Genomic DNA, 20,814 nt, shown 5'->3' with positions numbered 1-20,814 from the left:
AACTTCCCCAGTCTTTGCAGTCTTGATCATTTTAGATACAGATGACGTCCATAGTACAAGGACTGAAAGCAAGACTGAAATAAGGGTGCTGGTGAATGCGAAATGCCGCACAAGCAACAGGGCTCACTTCCAGTAAGAAGGAAGCTCTGCTTTCCTAACTGTGCAAGCCCTGGGGCGGAACAAGTTCTCCCCTGAGAAGAAAGCAGGCACTCCTTGACCTCCTGACACAATGTGAGTCACTCAAAGTAAAACAGATACAACTAAACTACCTTTCTCTTGATCTTAAAAGGAAACATAACTTGTAGCCCACAAATAACAAAGAATAAACACAGGACTTCAAAACAAACTAGCAATAAGAAAAAGAAATGAGTGTGATGTCCACTGCCCAGAAACAAAACCACAAATCAGTCATCCTAAACTGACCAAAATCTAATGCAGGCAACTTAGCACCATAAGATAATACTGAAGTACAATATGCAATACAATTTTTATAAAAGACTACGTGTAGGCCAGATGCAGTGGCTCACGCCTGTAATCCTAGCACTCTAGGAGGCCAGATGACTTAAGGTTAGGAGTTCAAAACCAGCCTGAGCAAGAGCGAGACCCGTGTCTACTAAAAATAGAAAGAAATTAATTGGCCAATTAAAAATATATGAGGAAAAAATTAGCTGGGCATGATGGCACATGCCTGTTGTCCCAGCTACTCGGGAGGCTGAGACAGAAGGATTGCTTGAGCCCAGGAGGTTGAGGTTGCTGTGAGCTAGGCTGATGCCACAGCACTCTAGCCCAAGCAACACAGTGAGACTCTGTCTAAAAAAAAAAGACAGCGCGTAATTTCAAAAAGAAGTAACTGGCACAGAAATACAAGATGTTATCAGACCAAATGATTCCTGACAGAAACTTAAGAGTTAGAGGCCTACCAATTAGGAGAGTATGGTAATTAACTACTTAACACACTTATAGACTCTGTGCCCCTGTCCTCAGTCAAGTAACAACCTGAATATTTGTGGCCTATAACATATAATCCTAATCAGATATTTATATATTAGTTTTTATCTATTATGTAACATAGAATGCACAGGAAAAGATATAAAGAACAACATTGCACCCACCTCTCTGGTTAAAAAAGAAAACCTCCCCACTCTAGTTGAGTCCCCTTTGGGAAATCACCTGCACACACTTCTGGGAGGTGGTGACCAGCAGCTACATCTGGTATGTGAAATAGCCCAGCATTTCTAATACTTTAACTACATTATGTATGGAAATTTTCAATTTTGCTTTGCATGTTTGTAGCAACTGCAGCATACTGTATGTAATCTTCCACACCATGCTGAGATTTGTCTACGTTGATTTATACAGTTCTAACTTATTTCCACTGAAATGTCCTACCTTTTTAATTGATCGATTTTTTTTATCTATTCTCCACCTTATAGACATTTAGGTAATTTCCTAGTTTGTGTTATCCTGTTTTCCGTACAAGCATCCTGGTACTCCTGTGTAAAACCTCTGGAGTACACGAGTGCTCCCAGGCATGTGCACCCACAACCTCCACAGACACTGCCCAGCTGTCCCCAGGTAGCCTGCAGCAGCACAATGAACAGGGGTAAGCTTCACATCCAATCCAAACCTTGGAACTGTCAGACTGATTTTTTTCAATGAGATGGAATGAAAAGACATTTACTATGATTATAATTTACATTTCTCTGATTACCATGGAAGTCGAGAACCTGTTCCAGGTTTATGAAGCTTGTGTGTGTTTCTTCTGTGAATTCCCTGGTTAGCTCTTTTGCCCATTTGTGTATTTGGTTATCTGTTTTTTTCTTATTGAAGAGGCCAAATAAGCATGTTACTTAGTTACAGGAGATTGTTTAACGTATGCAGAATTAGGGTAAAACCCTAAAAATACCTTTCAGGAAGAGCTGATGTTCCTAGCACCATCTACCAATTTATAACTCAATATTAGGCCAATTCAGTGGATGTCAAGCAGGCTGTGGCTGAAAGCTCTACTACCTGGAAATAATATATATTAGTTCACAGGCCCCAAATTTTATAGATATTCTAGAAACTTGATTAACTTTTGTTAATATCTGGAAATGCTGAGGACTCTAAACTTACCAATTTGAATATTATCTTGAATTTGTCTTCAAAATGTACTTCCCTCATCAAGACAATTGAACTGTTAAACCGATGTCCTCAAATAATCTTATAAGATCCTTAATAACTTTTCTATCTAGAATTACTAAAGCTTTGAGTAGAAACTGTTTAGAAACCCAATCATGTTTGAACATTCTTTTTTCAGTTGGCACTAAGCCAGTTCCTTACATGAAGAAGGGGTCAGGGCACCAAAATGAACAGTCATACTCTGAAGGACTGTTAACGGGAAACAAGGTAGGACCATGACCCAGAAAGTGGGCATTTGCCTTCTGTGTACTGGGCCTCTGGAATAAAGAGCTGATGACACTGTCCATGCTGTCCAGAAGTTTCCAGGCCATGGGAAAGAGACAAGCAGACCACCCCTGAACATGGTGTGGTTGGAGCATTTTAGCTCCCTCTCCACACTTAGTTCTAAAATGCTGCCATTGTTTTAAGACAGTTTGTGGAAACACTTCTAAAGCATCTTCAGAAAATACAGCCTGTGCTCTATCCCAGACAAGTTCTTCAGAAGATGAGAGCTTGTGGGAGGATTAGATCCGCAGATCCACAGAGGTGGGAGGATACGATCAACCCTGATTTGCTCACAAAGGTGAGCTGGTTTTCCTGCAGAGTCACAGGTGGTTCTGAAATTAACCACACAAAGAACCTGGACTACTCACAAGCAGCACTTCTCACTGATACATACTACTGGTGACATCTGGGGAAGATGTCAGGCAGTGGATAAACCAACAGTAACCTCAACGAGCAGGAACAAAGTAGAGCACAAACTCCAAGAGGCATTCCTGTAATACTCCACCCCTGTGCCTGGACTAGACATGGCCTTGCAGAGCCACTGCTGTCCCTTTCAGCCCCTCCTTGACCACACATAACATGGACTCTCTGGCCCCTGTGAGTGAAAAGCACTGTGTCAGGGCAAAGGTGTTCTTTTCATAGAGTCTGCAACCCAGCTGCAAATCTGGGGAGAGCGTCATACTGAAAATCAAGTGGCCGTTCAGGAACGTAAATAACACACTTCCTGGAACCTTCATCTATCTCACCAAGCAGGGATCTCCTCCCTCCAGGTAAGAAACCACCTTAAACTCTGGGCCTTCAGCCAACCCTTTCAATGACACCTGCAAGAGGTCTGACCCCTAAGATGTTAAAAGGCCTCTCATGGCCTATTCAATAAGGATTGGTAAAAATCATAATGAAATATGGACAGTGAGGAAAAAAAAAATAAAGTTAATTACCAAAAAGGCAGGGGAACTTTAAAAGGCTGGAGAAATCCATATATCTAATATGAAATAAAAATGTTGGCTGCCTCGCTTTTATCAAGTATTGGGGAGAAAAGAAACACCAGAGACACATGGCAGCAGTAAAGAAGGACAAGACTCAGGGCCACCACACCTGCTCAGTGCCAGGACACGCTCCACAGAAACCCTGTCCAGCCCAGGCCATGCGCATGAGCCTGGTGATTACTGCTGGAGGTGTAGGAAATGGACTGAAGTGGTAGTGACAGGGGAAGCTCCTGACACTTGTTGCCCGCCCCCCCTAGTTAAATGACTAAGCAGAAATGCACGACTCTGTCAAGTGGCCATTTGTAGCAGATACCGGACAGGCTGACAGGGATGGGAAAATTATTAATGAGGAATAGGTGTTAAGGCCTAAAAGATACACAGCACTACAGCAGACACAGTCCAGTGACCACACTGGCAGCACAAAGCACCTCAAGGGCCCCTCCAAGGTCAGCTGGTGTATATGACCACCAGATGTGAAAAGTTCGCAGATTTGGAAAGTTAAAAACAAAAACAAGGTCTTCCAGCTAAGCACGGTGGCTCACGACTGTAATCCCAGCACTCTGGACCGCCAAGGTGGGAGGATTGCTAGATGTCAGGAGTTCCAGATTAGTCTGAGGAAGAGTGAGACCCCGTCTCTACTAAAAATAGAAAAATCAGCCAGGTGTGGTGAGCGTCTGTAGTCCCAGCTACTCCGGAGGTTGTGGAAGAGGATCCCTTGAGCCCAGGAGTTTGAGGTTGCAGTGAGCTACGATGACGCCACTGTACCGTAGACTGGACAACAGAGCAAGACTCTTGGAGGGGGGACATAAAGGTCTTCCAAAAACAGGCAAACTAGGAATAGCCAGAAATAATAAGTCTTGGGAGGTGATGATACCCAGAAAACTCAAAGGCTGACTCACAGCAATGTCCCACTTTCCACCCTAGATGTTTGCCACCAGAGACAGCTGTGTGGCTCCACAGCAAAATCAACTCTGCTGCACCAGGGATCCACAGGCCCATGGGGACTTTCCAGGGAGCAAAAGGAACAGGGAATGGGAACTAGCCCTTCATTCTGGGAAAATGTGTCATGTCATGGTAAACCCAAGGCCACCCAAATTCCAGCAAAGCTGGCAAATGGTTTGATGTGGATCCCAGGGCCCTACTGAAAGGCTGGTACAGCCTGGGAGACAAAGGCTGGCAAGGAGCCAGCAGAGAGGGAGAACTTGAAAATGCTGAAGGGGTGACAATTAATGGAGCAAAATTCCAGAGGAGAGCAAATCAATAGCACAGGTGAGAGAATTATTCACATACATTCAAACATGTCACATGCTCCTCTCATGCATGAGAGAAGAGAGTGAGGGTGAGCAGAGATAAACAGGGAGGTGACTGCACAGATATGAACAGGGAGCACACAAAGTCTCCCTTTGCCACTGTGGAAATGAGAGTGGAGCCTGAATAAGGACACAGAAGAGGATCCAAGGGGTGGTCAGGACCAGGAAAAGTGGCATGAGTCTAAGCATCTGAGGAGCCTTCTTCTGAGGCATCACTGAGCTTCAGAAGGTTGTAGGAATGCAGGAGGAGGATGGCTGAGCTGGTCCATGATTGGGAGCATCAGGAAATATGATGCACGTTGGGATCCAGGTAAGCTAGAAGGGAGGGAAGCCGTGATGGTGATGGTGTGCTGAGGAGCAAGAGGGCTGGGTGGGTTTGAAGGAAATGACAGCAGAAAAAGGAGTCAGAGAGGAGAGGACATATGGCCTCGGAGCTGGCAAGTCCAGGTGATGACAAAGTGCGGGATGTGGTCACGTGGGTGGACTATTGCCACAGTGAAGGGCATATCAATTCTTGGGAGCTGAGGAAAGCAAGTGGCCCTGAAATTATGAATAGATTTTTAATGAATCATCCACAGAGATTTGAGACAGTAGGCAGTAGGGAGACAGTAGGCAGTGGGGAGGGGAAGTCAACAAGTCAGCACTTAGTGAACAAGGGGAAGTGCCTCGATGTCAGAAGAGAGTGGGGATGAGAAAGGGATATGGTTGAGAGAACTGGCAGCTCAAATTTCAAAGGAGGAAAAATTTTTGCATGAAAGTGGAAGAGAAATGGCCTTTTAGAAATGGGCAGCTGAGAGAAAGCTAATGCCATCTCTGGGTCCGAGGCACCAACTGCTCAAGATGAATAACCTTTGATCACAGAGGTGGCAGTGAAAGCACAGGAGATAGCCAAGTTACAATCAAGACAGGGTACAGAGCGAGGGGATGGAAGAGAAGAGGCTTGCTTACGGTAGGAGAAAGGTCCTGGTTTCAGAGGAAAAGAAAGCTGGGAGTTGGCAGTGAACGGAATGGTGCAAAGAGGAGAGAACAGTGCCTTGTAGCCAAGAGAGGAAACAAGCATGTGAGTGTCAGAAGGCAGCCAAAGACTACCACGGAGACCCATCTCAGGCTGGTGCAGCTGGGATCCCAAGTAGGGGCAGAACCTAACATCTACACATGCCTTGCTTGGTGGTCTAACCAGAGACTGCTGAGAAAGCAAGCAAGTGGCTTGAAGGCAATGCTCCCCATCCCCCACTGCAATCGACAGGTGCTCATCAGGACCCAAAGGCACAGAGCTCCTGTACTAAAGCCAGAGTGGCTGGAAGAGACCCAGCCCTCACACAAAGCCTAGTCTTGGAAGCAGGAGGAGGAGATTAACTGGCCCATAAACAGTGACCTTGTAAAGATCACAGAAGCAAAAGAGGCAATAGATGAGTATACATAACACACAACGAACTACAGCATGTCGTTAAGAAAAATGCAGACCACTACAAAGTGGGCAAAGGACACAAACAGGTAGCTCACAAGAAAAATCTGTATGGTACAAACAAGTGAAAATAGTCTCAACCTCACTGGTAATATAAATCTGAAGGAAGGGAGAAAGGGAGGAAAGCAGATGATAGACAGATAAAAAATATTCTTTATAGGATTATAACAAAGAATGAAGTACAGATGAGGACATAGGAAACACAGAACAGGTAGAAGAGCAGGTGGAACACATAGGAACACATAGTGCATAGGAACACACAATGCCTACGAACACATAGTGCATGGGAACAAACACTACATAGGAACACACAGTGCATAGGAAACACAGTGCATACGAACACACAGTGCATAGGAACACACAGTGCATAGGAACACAGTGCATAGGAAACACAGTGCATAGGAAACACAGTGCATAGGAACACACAGTGCATAGGAAACACAGTGCATAGGAAACACAGTGCATAGGAACACACAGTGTATGGGAACACACAGTGCATAGGAACACAAAGTGTATGGGAACACACAGTGCATGGGAACACACAGTGCATGGGAACACACACTGCATAGGAAACACAGTGCATAGGAAACACACAGTGCATAGGAAAACACAGTGCATAGGAACACACAGTGCATGGGAACACACAGTGCATGGGAACACACAGTGCATGGGAACACACAGTGCATAGGAAACACACACTGCATAGGAACACAGTGCATGGGAACACACACTGCATGGGAACACAAAGACCATGGAAACACACAGTGGATAGGAACACACAGTGCATAGGAACACACAGTGCATGGGAACACACAGTGCATAGGAACACAGTGCATGGGAACACACAGTGCATAGGAACACACAGTGCATAGGAACACACAGTGCATAGGAAACACAGTGCATAGGAAACAGTGCATAGGAAACAGTGCATAGGAACACACAGTGCATAGGAAACACAGTGCATAGGAGCACACAGTGCATAGGAACACACAGTGCATAGGAACACACAGTGCATAGGAAACAGTGCATAGGAACACATAGTGCATAGGAACACACAGTGCATAGGAACACACAGTGCATAGGAAACACAGTGCATAGGAACACATAGTGCATAGGAACACACAGTGCATAGAAAACACAGTGCATAGGAACACACAGTGCATAGGAACACATACCGCATAGGAAAAATGGTGCATCGGAACACATACTGCATAGGAAACACAGTGCATAGGAACACACAGTGCATAGGAACACACAGTGCATAGGAACACACAGTGCATAGGAAACAGTGCATATGAACACACAATGCATATGAACACACAGTGCATAGGAAACACGGTGCATAGGCACACATACTGCATAGGACACAGTACATAGGAACACACAGTGCAAAGGACATACAGTGCATGGGAAGACAGAGTGCATGGGAACACACAGTACATGGGAACACACAGTGCATAGGAAACACAGTGCATAGGACACACAATACATAGGACACACAGTGCATGGGAACACAGAGTACAAGGGAACACACAGTGTATGGGAACACACAGTGCATAGGAAACACTATGCATAGGACATACAGTGCATAGGAACACACAGTGCATGGGAAAACACAGTGGATGGGAACACACAGAGCATGGAAACACAGTGCATAGGAAACAGTGCATAGGAACACACAGTGCATGAGAACACACAGTGCGCGGGAACACACAGTGCATAGGAACACGTGCATAGGAAACAGTGCATAGGAAACACTGTGCATAGGACACACAGTGCCTAGCACACACAGTGCATGGGAACACACAATGCATGGGAAAACACAGTGAGTGGGAACACACAGAGCATGGAAACACACAGTACATAGGAAACACAGTGCATAGGAACACAAAGTGATTGGGAACACACAGTGCATAGGAAACAGTGCATGGGAACGCACAATGCATAAGAACACACAGTGTATAGGAATGCACACTGCATAGGAACACACAGTGCATAGGAACACATACTGCATAGGAAACAGTGCAGAGGAACACATAGCGCATAGGAAACACAGTGGATAGGAGCGCATAGGAAACACAGTGCATCGGAACACACAATGAATAGGAACACACAGTGCATAGGAAACACAGTGCATAGGAAACACAGTGCATAGGAATACACAGTGCCTAGGAACACACAGTGCCTAGGAACATACAGTACATAGGAACACACACTGCATAGGAACACACAGTGCATAGGAACACAGTACATAGGAACATACAGTGCACAGGAACACATAGTACATAGGAACACACAGTGCACAGGAACACACAGTGCATAGGAACACACAGTGCATAGGAAACACATAGTGCATAGGAAAAACAGTGCATAGGAACACACAATGCATGGGAACACACACTGCATGGGAACACAGGGAGCATGGGAACCCACAGTGCATGGGAACACACTATGAATAGGAACACACAGTGCATAGGAACACATGCATAGGAAACACAGTGCATAGGAAACAGTGCATGGGAACGCACACTGCATAGGAACGCACACTGCATAGGAACACACACTGCATAGGAACACATACTGCATAGGAACACACAGTGCATAGGAACGCACAGTACATAGGAACACACAGTGCATAGGAACACATACTACATAGGAAACAGTGCAGAGGAACACATAGCGCATAGGAAACACAGTGGATAGGAGCGCATAGGAAACACAGGGCATCGGAACACACAATGAATAGGAACACACAGTGCATAGGAAACACAGTGCATTGGAACACAGAATGAATAGGAACACACAGTGCATAGGAAACACAGTGCATCAGAACACACAATGAATAGGAACACACAGTGCATAGGAAACACAGTGCATAGGAAACACAGTGCATAGGAACACAGCGCATAGGAAACACAGCGAATAGGAACACACAGCGCATAGGATCCCACAGTGCATAGGAACCCACAGCGCATAGGAACACAGCGCATAGGAACACATAGTGGCATAGGAAATAGTGCATAGGAACACAGGGTGCATAGGAACACAGGGTGCATAGGAACACACGGTGCATAGGAAACACAGTGAATAGGAAACACATCATGCATTGGAAACACAGTGCATTGGAAACACAGTGCATAGGAAAACAGTGCATAGGAACATACAGTGCATAGGAACACACAGTGCATAGGAACACACAGTGCATAGGAAGCACAGTGCATAGGAACACACAGTGCATAGGAACACACAGTGCATAGGAACACACAGTGCATAGGAACACACAGTGCATAGGAACACACAATGCATAGGAACACACAGTGCATAGGAACACATAGTGCATAGGAAACAGTGCATAGGAAGACATTGTGCATAGGAAACACAGTTCAGATGGAAGTGTACAGTCTCGTGACTAAATTGGCAGTATCTTATAAAACTGAAAATGTCCATGGCCTACTTCTCAAATATTCTACTTCTGAGAAAACTTCTAGAGGAACTCTCACACAGGTAAGCAAAGAGCTTGCCAAGGATATTCACTGAAGCATTATAGTTGTAAAACTCGAAAGTAAAACCCAAAAGTAACCTAGATGCCTACCAATCAGGGAAAGAATAATCCAAATGTTACATCTTCTTTGATGTAACAAAGGTACATCAAAGAAGGTACTTAATGGCCTGGCGCGGTGGCTCACGCCTGTAATCCTAGCACTCTGGGAGGCCAAGGCGGGAGGATTGCTCAAGGTCAGGAGTTCCAAATCAGCCTGAGCAAGAGTGAGACCCTGTCTCTACTATAAATAGAAAGAAATTAATTGGCCAACTAATATATATAGAAAAAAATTAGCCGGGCATGGTCGCACATGCCTATAGTCCCAGCTATTCGGGAGGCTGAGGCAGTAGGATCACTTGAGCCCAGGAGTTTGAGGTTGCTGTGAGCTAGGCTGATGCCACGGCACTCACTCTAGCCTGTGCAACAAAGCAAGACTGTCTCAAAAAAAAAAAAAAAAAAAAAGAAGGTGCTTAAAAAGAATTAACTATATCTGTAGACGATTTATAAATACTCAAAACTGCATATACGTTATACCATATTACATGCATTGCTCATGTAAACATATTTGGTTAGTACAAAACACCAAAATGGACTGGAGAGTCTGGTTCCAGATAAGACAGCTTAAGCAGATCCCATCCTCTTGTTTCCAATGAACACAGCTATAAATTCCAAACAGAATACATGGGACACCTATGTAAGGACTCTGAAAAATAAATGGCAGCAGATGAGGAAAGAATACCAGCATTTTAAGAACCAGCAATGAATTTACCACTTTTTCCTCCAGTATCACTAGCCTGGACTAAGGGAGCCCCCAAACCCAGAAGTAGCACTGACTTACAGAGAGCACCCAGAGAAGGCCTCTACTTCAGGCTTGAAGAATAGGAAAGGGGTCTCCTGGCAGTAACTGACCGTGGTGGCAGGGTGGGGTGTGGGAGCCCCCAGGTAACTCAAACTCCATGGGAGGAGAATCTTGCTCACACTTAAAAGATCTATGGGCCTCTCAATTACTACTGCTTGGCATGTGCGGGCAGTGTTGCAGAAGCCACGACACAGGTACGCAAAGCCCCAGCATTCCCAGAGAGGGACTGGAAAAGGGAGCCTGGAGGACTAAGAGGTACCAGTGGCACTACAAAGAGTTAAGAGCTTGGAAAAGTGACCCACAATGCTGTTTATAAACTCCTAGCCTCACCCCAGGCCGTGCACATGTGCCTCTGACCATACACAGCTGGGGACTGAAGAAGATCCAGACCACCCAGCAGGAGGCACACGGGGCACACCTAACAGCAGTGTAAAGGCCTTCTCTAAATGGGACTGATGTTGAAACCAAACAGAGAAGGCTGGTTGGAACTCACAACCTGAATGCAACCAGGTTGACTGCCTGTGAAAACAACCATAAGCATTTTCAAAAGGATTTAGACAAGACCCATAGTCTCATAACATAATATTCAAAATGTCCAGGATAAATTCAAAATTAAAAAGGCCCAGGAATTTGAGGCTAGCCTGGACAACACAGAGACTGTCTCTTTACAAAAACAAATATGACAAACCCATAGCCAGTATCATACTGAATGGGAAAAAGTTGAAAACATTCCCACTAAGATCTAGAACAAGACAAGGGTGCCCACTGTCATCATTTCTATTTGACATAGTCCTGGAAGTCCTAGCCAGAGCAATCAGGCAAGAGAAAGAAATAAAAGGTATCCAAATGGGGAAAGAGGAAGTCAAATTATCACTTTTTGCTGATTATATCATCTTATATCTGGAAAACCCCAAAGACTCCACCAAGAGACTCCGGGAACTGATAAATAAGTTTAGCAAAGGCTCAGTATATTAAATCAATGTACACAAATCGGCAGCATTTCTATACACCAATGACAGTCAAGCAGAGAATCGAATCAAAGATTCAACACCATTCACAGTAGCTACAAAGAAAATAAAATACCTAGGAACATACTTAACCAAGAAAATGAAAGATCTCTAAAAGGAGAACTATGAAACACTGAGGAAAGAAATCACAGATAACACAAACAAATGGAGAAACATATCCTGTTAATGAATCAGTAGAATCAACATTATTAAAATGTCCATACTAACCGAAGTGATTTACAGGTTCAATGCAATCCCCATCAAAATACCATCAACATAGTTCACAGATCTAGAAAAAATAATTATATGCTTTATTCAGAACCAGAAGAGCCCAAATCGCCAAAACAATCCTAAACATAAAGAACAAAGCTGGAGGAATCACATTACCAGACTTCAAACTATATTACAAGGCTATAGTAACCAAAACAGCATGGTATTGGTACAAAAATAGAGATACAGACCAATAGAATAGAATAGAGAACCCAGATATAAAACCATCTACCTACAGCCAATTGATCTTTGATAAAGTAGACAACAACACGCACTGGAGAAAAGAAGCCCTATTCAATAAATGGTGCTGGGAAAACTGGATTAGCCACATGTAGAAGAATGAAACAGGACCCCTACCTATCACCACTCATAAATATTAATTCAAGATGGATAAAAGAGTTAAATGTAAAGCAAGAATCCTAGAATAAAATGTTGGGAAAAACTCTTCTAGATATTGGTCCAGGCAAAGAATTTATGATTGAGATCTCAATGGCAATTATAGCAGCAACAAAAATCAATAAATGGGATTTGATTAAATTAAAAAGCTTCTGCACAGCTAAGGAAATAATCAATAGAGCAAACGCACAACCTACAGAATGGGAGAAAATATTCATAATCTACACATCTGATAAAGGGCTAATAACCAGAAGCTACAAAGAACTCAAGCAAATCTGCAAGAAAAAAATTAACAACCCTATTAAAAAGTGGGCAAGGCTGGGCGCGGTGGCTCACACCTGTAATCCCAGCATTCTGGGAGGCCGAGGTGAGCGGATTGCTCAAGGTAATTCGAAACCAGCCTGAGCAAGAGTGAGACCCCGTCTCTACTATAAATAGAAAGAAATTAATTGGCCAACTAATAATATATAGAGAAAAAATTAGCCGGGCATGGTGGCGCATGCCTGTAGTCCCAGCTACTTGGGAGGCTGAGGCAGCAGGATTGCTTGAGCCCAGGAGTTTGAGGTTGCTGTGAGCTCGGCTGATGCCACGGCACTCACTCTAGCCTAGGCAACAGAGTAAGACTCTGTCTCAAAAAAAAAAAAAAAAAAAAAAGTGGGCAAAACACATGAACAGAAGTTTTTCAAAAGAAGATATAAAAATGACCAATAAACATATGAAAACAGGCCAGGTGCAGTGGCTCACACCTGTAATCCTAGCACTCTGGGAGGCTGAGGCAGGAGTTCGAGACCAGCCTGAGCAAAAGCAAGATCCCATCTCTACTAAAAATAGAAATTAGCGAGACAACTAAATAAATAAATATACACACACACACGTATATAAAACTAGCCGGGCATGGTGGCGCATGCCTGTAGTCCAAGCTACTCGGGAGGCTGAGGCAGTAGGATCACTTGAGCCAGGAGTTTGAGGTTGCTGTGAGCTAGGCTGACACCACAGCACTCTAGCCGGGGCAACAGAGTGAGACTCTGTCTCAAAAAAAAAAAAAAAAAATATATATATATATATATATATATATATATATATAAACTTCCTGATGTCACTAATCATCAGGGAAATGCAAATTAAAACCACAATGAGATATCACCTTACTCCTGTTAGGATGACTTCTATTAAAAAGTCCAAAAACAACTGATGCTGGCGTGGATGCAGAGAGAAAGGAACACTTATACATTTGCAGTTGGTGGGACTGCAAATTAGTACAACCTCTATGGGAAACAGTACGGGGATTTCTCAAAGAACTAAAAGTAGACCTACCATTTGATCCAGCAATCCCACTACTGGGTATCTACCCAAAGGAAAGTAAGTCATTTTATCAAAAAGACACCTGCACTCAAATGTTTATTGCAACACAATTCACAATTACAAAGATGTGGAATCAACCTAAGTGACCATCAATTCATGAGCAGATTAACAAAATATGGTATATGTACACCGAGTACTACTCAGCCATAAAAAAGGATGAATTAATGCCTTCTGCAGTAATTGGGGAGGAACTGGAGACCATTATTCTAAGTGAAATATCTCAAGAATGTAAAATATAATCAAGAGAGTACACCACATGAACTGTCTAATAAATCGGAACTAACTGATGGGCATATCAAGTGCACAGAGGGAAATAAATGTCATAGGAAATCAAGTAAGGGGAGCAGGGAGAAGGGGAGGGGCAAAACCCCACCTAAAAGGTCAAGGAACATTATTCCGGTGATGAGCACATTTATAGCCCTGACTCAAGCCATATATCAAAAACATTTGTACTTCCTAACATTTTGAAATATTATAAAAAAAGAAAGAAAAAGTGCTCTAAGAAGTTGGAGCAACATTTGCAATAAATGGCATGAGAGGCAGAATCCTACAATGCCCCCCAAGCTTTCCTGCCCTAATCCCTGAGACTATAAATATATCATACCCTGAATATGTTGTTACCTGGTAAAAGGGATTCTGTTGACATAATTAAGGTTACTACTCAGTTGTCTTAATCAAAAGAAATTAATCCAGGTATACCTAATCTAAATGCACAAGCCCATAAAAAGCAGACAGTTCCACCTTAGCTGGTAGCAGAAGAGCAAGTCCAAGAGATTCTGAATGTAAGGGATTTAGTGAGCTACTGTGACTAGAAGATGGGGGAGTGTGTGAGAAGGAATGCAGTTAGCCCTTAAAGATGACCAAGCCCCAGCTGACGGCCAGCAAGGAAGCAGGGACCTCAGTCCTATAAACATAAGAAACTGGACCCTGTCAGTAACCTGAAAGCACTTGGAAGTAGATTCTTTCCCAGAGTCCTTAGAAAAGATCCCAGGCTGGAAAACACCTTAATTTCAGACTTGTAAACCCTAAGCAGAGAACCCAGCATACTCAGATTTCTGATCTACCAAATTATGAAATAATAAATGGATGTTGTTTTAGCCACTAAGTTTGTTACACAACAATAGAAAATTAATACAGATTTTGGTACCTGGAAGTGGCATGCTGCCATAACAAATACTTATTTTAAGTTTACTTTGAGATCATTAATATAACTCTGAAGTGTCACATAATAGTATTTGCGACTCACTGATTACTCTAAAGTGAGAACATTCGTTTTTTAAATTTATTTTTCTAAAATACTATTTAAGAGACAGTATACGCCTTAAATTCTTGAGGCAATTTATTTCTTCTACTTTTTAGAACTATTGTCAAATTAACTATGTTTATGAAGAGAGGCCCAATCAGCATATTCAAATACATAAACAGACGTTAACTTTTTAATACTATCCACCATACACTTTGAGTTTGGTACACTGTCCTGGCTTCAAGTCTCCCAGGAGCTGCAATATGGTGTCCAAGAGCACCCGACTAGAGTTAACCAAGAATTCACGACCACATGCGATGGCAGCAACATCTGCAACAGAAAGATAAAACAAAGCATCAAGATCACTTCATGTGATATTATGATTATATTGGTTTTCATCCACAGTTCCTGGTTTCTAACTCCCATAAGTTCTTGTTATAATATTGGGGTGCTTTAGGCCTCAGAAGACAGAATTTCTCTCTCTGAGCTTCTCCTGTCCTCCTTCAACCTGCCCAAGACAGGACTCTAATCCGATTGTGGGTCAAAAGACCCTCATTCCGGAGAGGGTCCAGACCCATACCCTCGAGGAAGGATGCTGCACAGAGAGGCCAGGAAAAATCTGAACAGACAGGCCTTGCTGGCTTTAGATCATGCGCTTTTGTCTAATCACATCTCTACATAGTTGATATGTAATCTCAACTCTCATCTATGTAATGAAGCTTCGATAAAAACCAAAAGACAGGGTGCAGCAAATTTCCAGACAGCTGAACACATGGAGGTTCATGGAGGGTGGTGCACCCAAGGAGGGCATGAAAGTTCCATGCCCCTTCCCCAACACCTCACCATATGTACCTCTTGATCTGTATCCTTTGTATTAATAATATTCTTTATAATAAACCCGTAAACATAAGTAAGTGTTCCCCGTGAAATGTTCCACGAAATTAATCAAACCCAAAGAGAAGGTCGTGGGAACCCCAACTTGAAGCTGGTCAGTGAAAGTTCCAGAGGCCTGAACTTGACAACTGGTGTCTTAAGGAGGGGAAAGTTTGGGGGACTGAACCCTCACCCCATGGGATCTGACACTATCTCCAGGTAGGTAGTGTCCAAATTGAATCAGAAGATGCCCAGTTGGTGTCTACTGTTGGTATGTGAGGAAAACTTCAGTATTTGGTCACAGAAGTATTCTTCTGTGTTGATGATTGTTGTGGTGTGAGAACAGAAGTAAAAACATGGTTTGAGAAGGTTTTTCAAAACACTTCAGAATCTAGAATATTTTGTCCAGGACAGAGTATTTGTTGCTGTTTTTCGCCTAACAGACCTAATGAAAACATATACAGCTGGTGATAAGGCATTAAAAATTGGTGTTATTCACAGAGCTGCGAGCCCAGAAAGAGTAACTGACAACCACAGGAATTACTGAAACAGTGAGTACTGTCCAGTGTGACTAGTAAACACATTTACAGTGGAAAAGAGAAGTGGAACCTAAACGTGTCTGCTCCAGAGCACCAGATTCAACAACTGTGGGTAGTCAGATTTCAAACATAAGGTGGGAGCTCATCGCCTTATCTGGAACTGAGGATTCTAAACTCACCTTCAATCCTGTGAATACAGCTGGAGCATCCCTAATCTAAAAAGCCAAAATCTGAAATGCCCCAAAATCCAAAACTTGCACCAACATGACATGCAAAGGAAATGCCCACTGGAGCATTTCAGATTTTCAGACTAGAGTTCTGAACCAGTATGATGCAAGTATTCCAAAATCTGAAAAAATCCAAAATCCAAACACTTCTGATCCCAAGCATTTCAGATAAGGGATATTCGATCCCTTATATTTGTTAATAACTTTTAACCATGATACAAAACTGAAATTTTATGAGGTCAAAAGAGAGAGTATGAAAATTGATTCTAAAAAGAACTTTTTTCTAAATTTTATGTCCTATTGTGGATCAGCAAATATATTTCTTCATGCCTGAGACCTTGTAAATCAGCATGGAAACAAGACTACGTAATTCCACTGGCTCCTAATGGACAGTGTTGCAGTCACTACCGGCTCTATCAACATCCCCAAATACCTGTAAGCATGTACCGATGCTCCAAGTACACCTGTGCACATGTTTATAAGGTTTTCTTTAGTTAGCCCTAACAATAGAGCATGACTCAAACTGACTAAGTGGCTAAGATCCCTAAGTCAAATGAGCAGATATGGTGGGCCTTTTTCCTGACTTTAATGGAAATGCTTCTAATAATTCACTGTTAAATGTTATGTCTGATCTGTTTCTGGGAGATATTCTTTACCAGTTTAAGGAAAGTTTTTCTCAGTTTGCTAAGAATTATCAAAAATGGAGGATGAGGTCCTTGCCTGCGAGAGTGGCCACTGCGTGGGTGCTCTGGGGCTTGGACCCTGGCTAGCCAGTAAAAAAAAAAAAAAAAATGGAGGATGAGTTTGTCACGTACTTATTCTGCCTATGATTGGTTATGACATGGCTGCAGAATATAAAATTTCGTCTGTGTTACCAGATCAACTTTATGGAATCAGATCCTTGACATTCCTATCTATCTGTGTTTACCTGGGCTAAGATGGACCAACAAAAATAAATTAAAGTCTTCTAAACCTAACAGTTTTTTTCCCATTTCTACTTGCCTTTCTAGGATTTTGGCCTCACAACTGGTAATGTGTCATTTGTTACATAATTTCACAATAGCTATAATTTCATTGAGGACAGGACCCCTCTTTGACACAAATGTACCTCCTCTGTTCAATAAGTTTTAACCTGATAACTGTATTTTGCAACATATAATACCTTCTAGTTGCTGGAGTTTGGATGTTTGTCACCCAAAACCTCATGTTGAAATGTGGTCCCCTATGTTGGAGGTGGGTCCTAATGGGAGGTATTTGGGTCATGGGGGTAGATCCCTAGTGAACAGATTAATGCCCTCCCTGGGAGGTTGGGTGTGGGCTGTGAGTGAGTTTTTGCTCTATTAGTTCCCATGAGAGCTAGGTTAAAAAGAGCCTGGCACCTCCCTGTCTCCTTCTTGCCTCCTCTCTCGCCGTGTGATGTCTGCACACAACAGCTCCCTTTGCCTTCTGCCATGAGTGGAAGCAGCCTGAGGCATTCATCAAATGCCCAATCTTCCAGCCTGCAAAATCGTGAGCCAAATAAACCTTTTTTCTTTATAAGTTACCCAGCCTCGGGTACTCCATTATAGCAACACAAACAGACAAAGACATTAGTTTTACTAACGAAATATTTTAGGGGAAAATGAAGCAATTAAGCATCTGGCATGATAAACACACAGAAGGTAAATTTTAGTTAGCTTTGCAGAAGAAAGTTGTATTCATGTAAATATAGTAGATCATACACTGAAAGCCAGCCAAGAAACTTGAGTTCTAGCTATGGACTTTGGCAGCCTGTCTCCAGAGATGACTACCTAGGGACCTCCCCATGTTCAGACACTTGAGGAGACCCCTGGCACTTGTGACTCACTTGTAACTAGAAGAATGCAGAAGAAGTGAGGTCACGTGCCTTCCAAGACTAAGTAGGAAGGAGCCTTATGGCTTCCACCTTGGACTCTTGCTACTTGCTCTAGAGTCCCTAAGTCCCTATGAGACAAGTACAGGACCCTGCGGCTCCCACGATGAAGAGATCATATAGAAAGACCACAGTGGAGAAGCCCTAACACTACATGAGGAGAGAAGAGAGAATAACTCCCCACTATTCCCCAATTGTTCCACTCCTAAGCAATTTGAGGCATCCCAGCTGAGGCCCCAGATATTGCTGAGCAGCAGCAAACTGTAGACCCACAAGCAAAATAAATGTTGTTGTTTTAAGACTTTATGTTTGGAGGTTGTTACACAGAAACAGATAACAGAAAAATTACTAATATATCACTAAAGAAAAAAATAATAGCCAAAAATGTATCACAGCAGGCAACACAACCCAACCCAACAAACTTACTGGCAAATGACATCCTGTAGCATATATCTAGTATCATAATTGCAAATGTCAACCTGCATTTCATTGAATATTGATACTAAAGCACAAACTACAACATAAAATAAATGTGAATCAGTTCCTACACAGCTAGCTCCAGTATTTGTCAATCTTTTCGAATTGACTCACATTTCTTTTATATCGTATTTGCACTTTATTATTGATATTTACTGCCTGGTGTGCTGTGAGTCAATGTAAGGCCTGCAGAACGGATTTGTTATCACCCACCATAGGCAAATAGCTGCTGGCCTAATTTCCAGTGATAACGGTTTTGTTCTACGTTCATTTTGCATTAAAATCATTTATAAATATTTCTAGAAATAAAAATAGTAATTTTATAATTTAAGAAATGAATCTGGTTGGGAGGCCGAGGCGGGTGGATTGCTTGAGGTCGGGAGTTCGAAACCAGCCTGAGCAAGACCCCGTCTCTACTAAAAAAAAATAGAAATTAATTGATCAACTAAAAATATATATACAAAAAAAAAATTAGCCGGGCATGGTGGCGCATGCCTGTAGTCCCAGCTACTTGGGAGGCTGAGGCAGGAGGATCACTTGAGCCCAAGAGTTTGAGGTTGCTGTGAGCTAGGCTGACGCCACGGCACTCACTCTAGCCTGGGCAACAAAGTGAGACTCTGTCTCAAAAAAAAAAAAAAAAGAAAGAAATGAATCTGGTGTCAATTATGTATGCCCAAAAGATAGACAGAGTTGAGATGTATTATTATCTAATACTTTTGCTTTAGACTGAAATAATTTCATCTTAAATTCAGCTATAAAAATAATAATAGGGTACTGGCATGATGATAGACATATAGATCAATAGTTCAATTTAGAGTCCAGAAATAAACTCTCCTATTTATGGTCAAATGATTTTCAACAAGAGTGCTAAGATTATTCAGTGGAGAAAGGATGAAAGAATAACCTTTTCAACAAATGGTGCTGAAACACTGGATATCCACATGCAAAGAAATGAAGTCGGATCCCTACCTCACATCATATCATGTACATAAATGAACTCAAAATGGATCACAGACCTAGATGCAAGAGCTATAGCTATAAAATTCTTAGAACATAGGAATATATCTTCATGACCTTGAATTAGAAAATGGTTTCTTAAACATGATATCAAAAGCATAAGCAACTAAAGAAAAAATAAACTGGACATAATCAAAATTAAAATCTTTCATGCTTCATAGGATACTATCAAGAAAGTGAAAAGACTATTCACAAAATGAAAGAAAATGCAGACATTCCTCATTTTATTGGGCTTCACATTATTATGCTTCATAAATACTGTGTCTTTTACAAATTGAAAGTTTGTGGCAACCCGATATTGAGCAAATCTATAAGTACAATTTTTCCAACAGCATATCCTCATTTCTGTCCCTGTGTCATATCTGGTAACTCTCTAACTTTTTCAACAAACTGAGTATAGAAGGAACATACCTCAAAATAATAAAGGCCACACATGACAAAGCCACACTTAACGTCCTACTAAGTAGGGAAAAACTGAAAGTCTTTCCTCTAAGATCTGGAAGAAGACAAGGATATGTTCACTTTCACCAATTTTATTCAACATACTACTACTACTGGGAGTCCTAGCCAAAGGAATTAGGCAAGAGAAAAAAAAAAACAAAGGGCATTGAAATGGGAAAGGAAGAAGTCAAATTATACTTGCTGCAAATGACATGATCTTACATGTAGGAAAACCTGGACTGCACCAAAAAAAAAAAAATTGTTAAGAATTGATAAATGAATTCAGTAAAGTTACAGGATACAAAATCAACATATAAAAATCACAGCAAAAAGAAAAACCAGTAGCATTTCTATACACTGACAACAAACTAGCAGAAAAAAATCAATAAAGCAATCCCATTTACAATAGCTAACAAAAATATTAAACACCTAGGTATAAATTTAACCAACAAGATAAAAGACCTA

General features: G+C 42.1%; 1 protein-coding gene across 8 annotated transcripts in view; it reads right to left on the bottom strand.

Annotated features, from left to right (window-relative positions):
- The window catches only part of HSF2BP (heat shock transcription factor 2 binding protein), a 175,582-nt gene that overhangs the window by 115,128 nt on the left and 39,640 nt on the right, over positions 1-20,814 (bottom strand). For all 8 annotated transcript variants that reach the window (XM_075999728.1, XM_075999781.1, XM_020284678.2 and 5 more), the window contains one exon: positions 15,097-15,214. In XM_075999728.1, coding sequence (XP_075855843.1) covers positions 15,097-15,214 — 118 coding nt within the window. The remainder of the gene's footprint in view (positions 1-15,096; positions 15,215-20,814) is intronic.

This window comes from Microcebus murinus, chromosome 1 (genome assembly GCF_040939455.1).
Source record: "Microcebus murinus isolate Inina chromosome 1, M.murinus_Inina_mat1.0, whole genome shotgun sequence".
NCBI classification, from domain to species: domain Eukaryota; kingdom Metazoa; phylum Chordata; class Mammalia; order Primates; family Cheirogaleidae; genus Microcebus; species Microcebus murinus.
The sequence above is the reverse complement of the archived record's forward strand: the minus strand, read 5'-3'. Positions and strand labels throughout refer to the sequence as shown.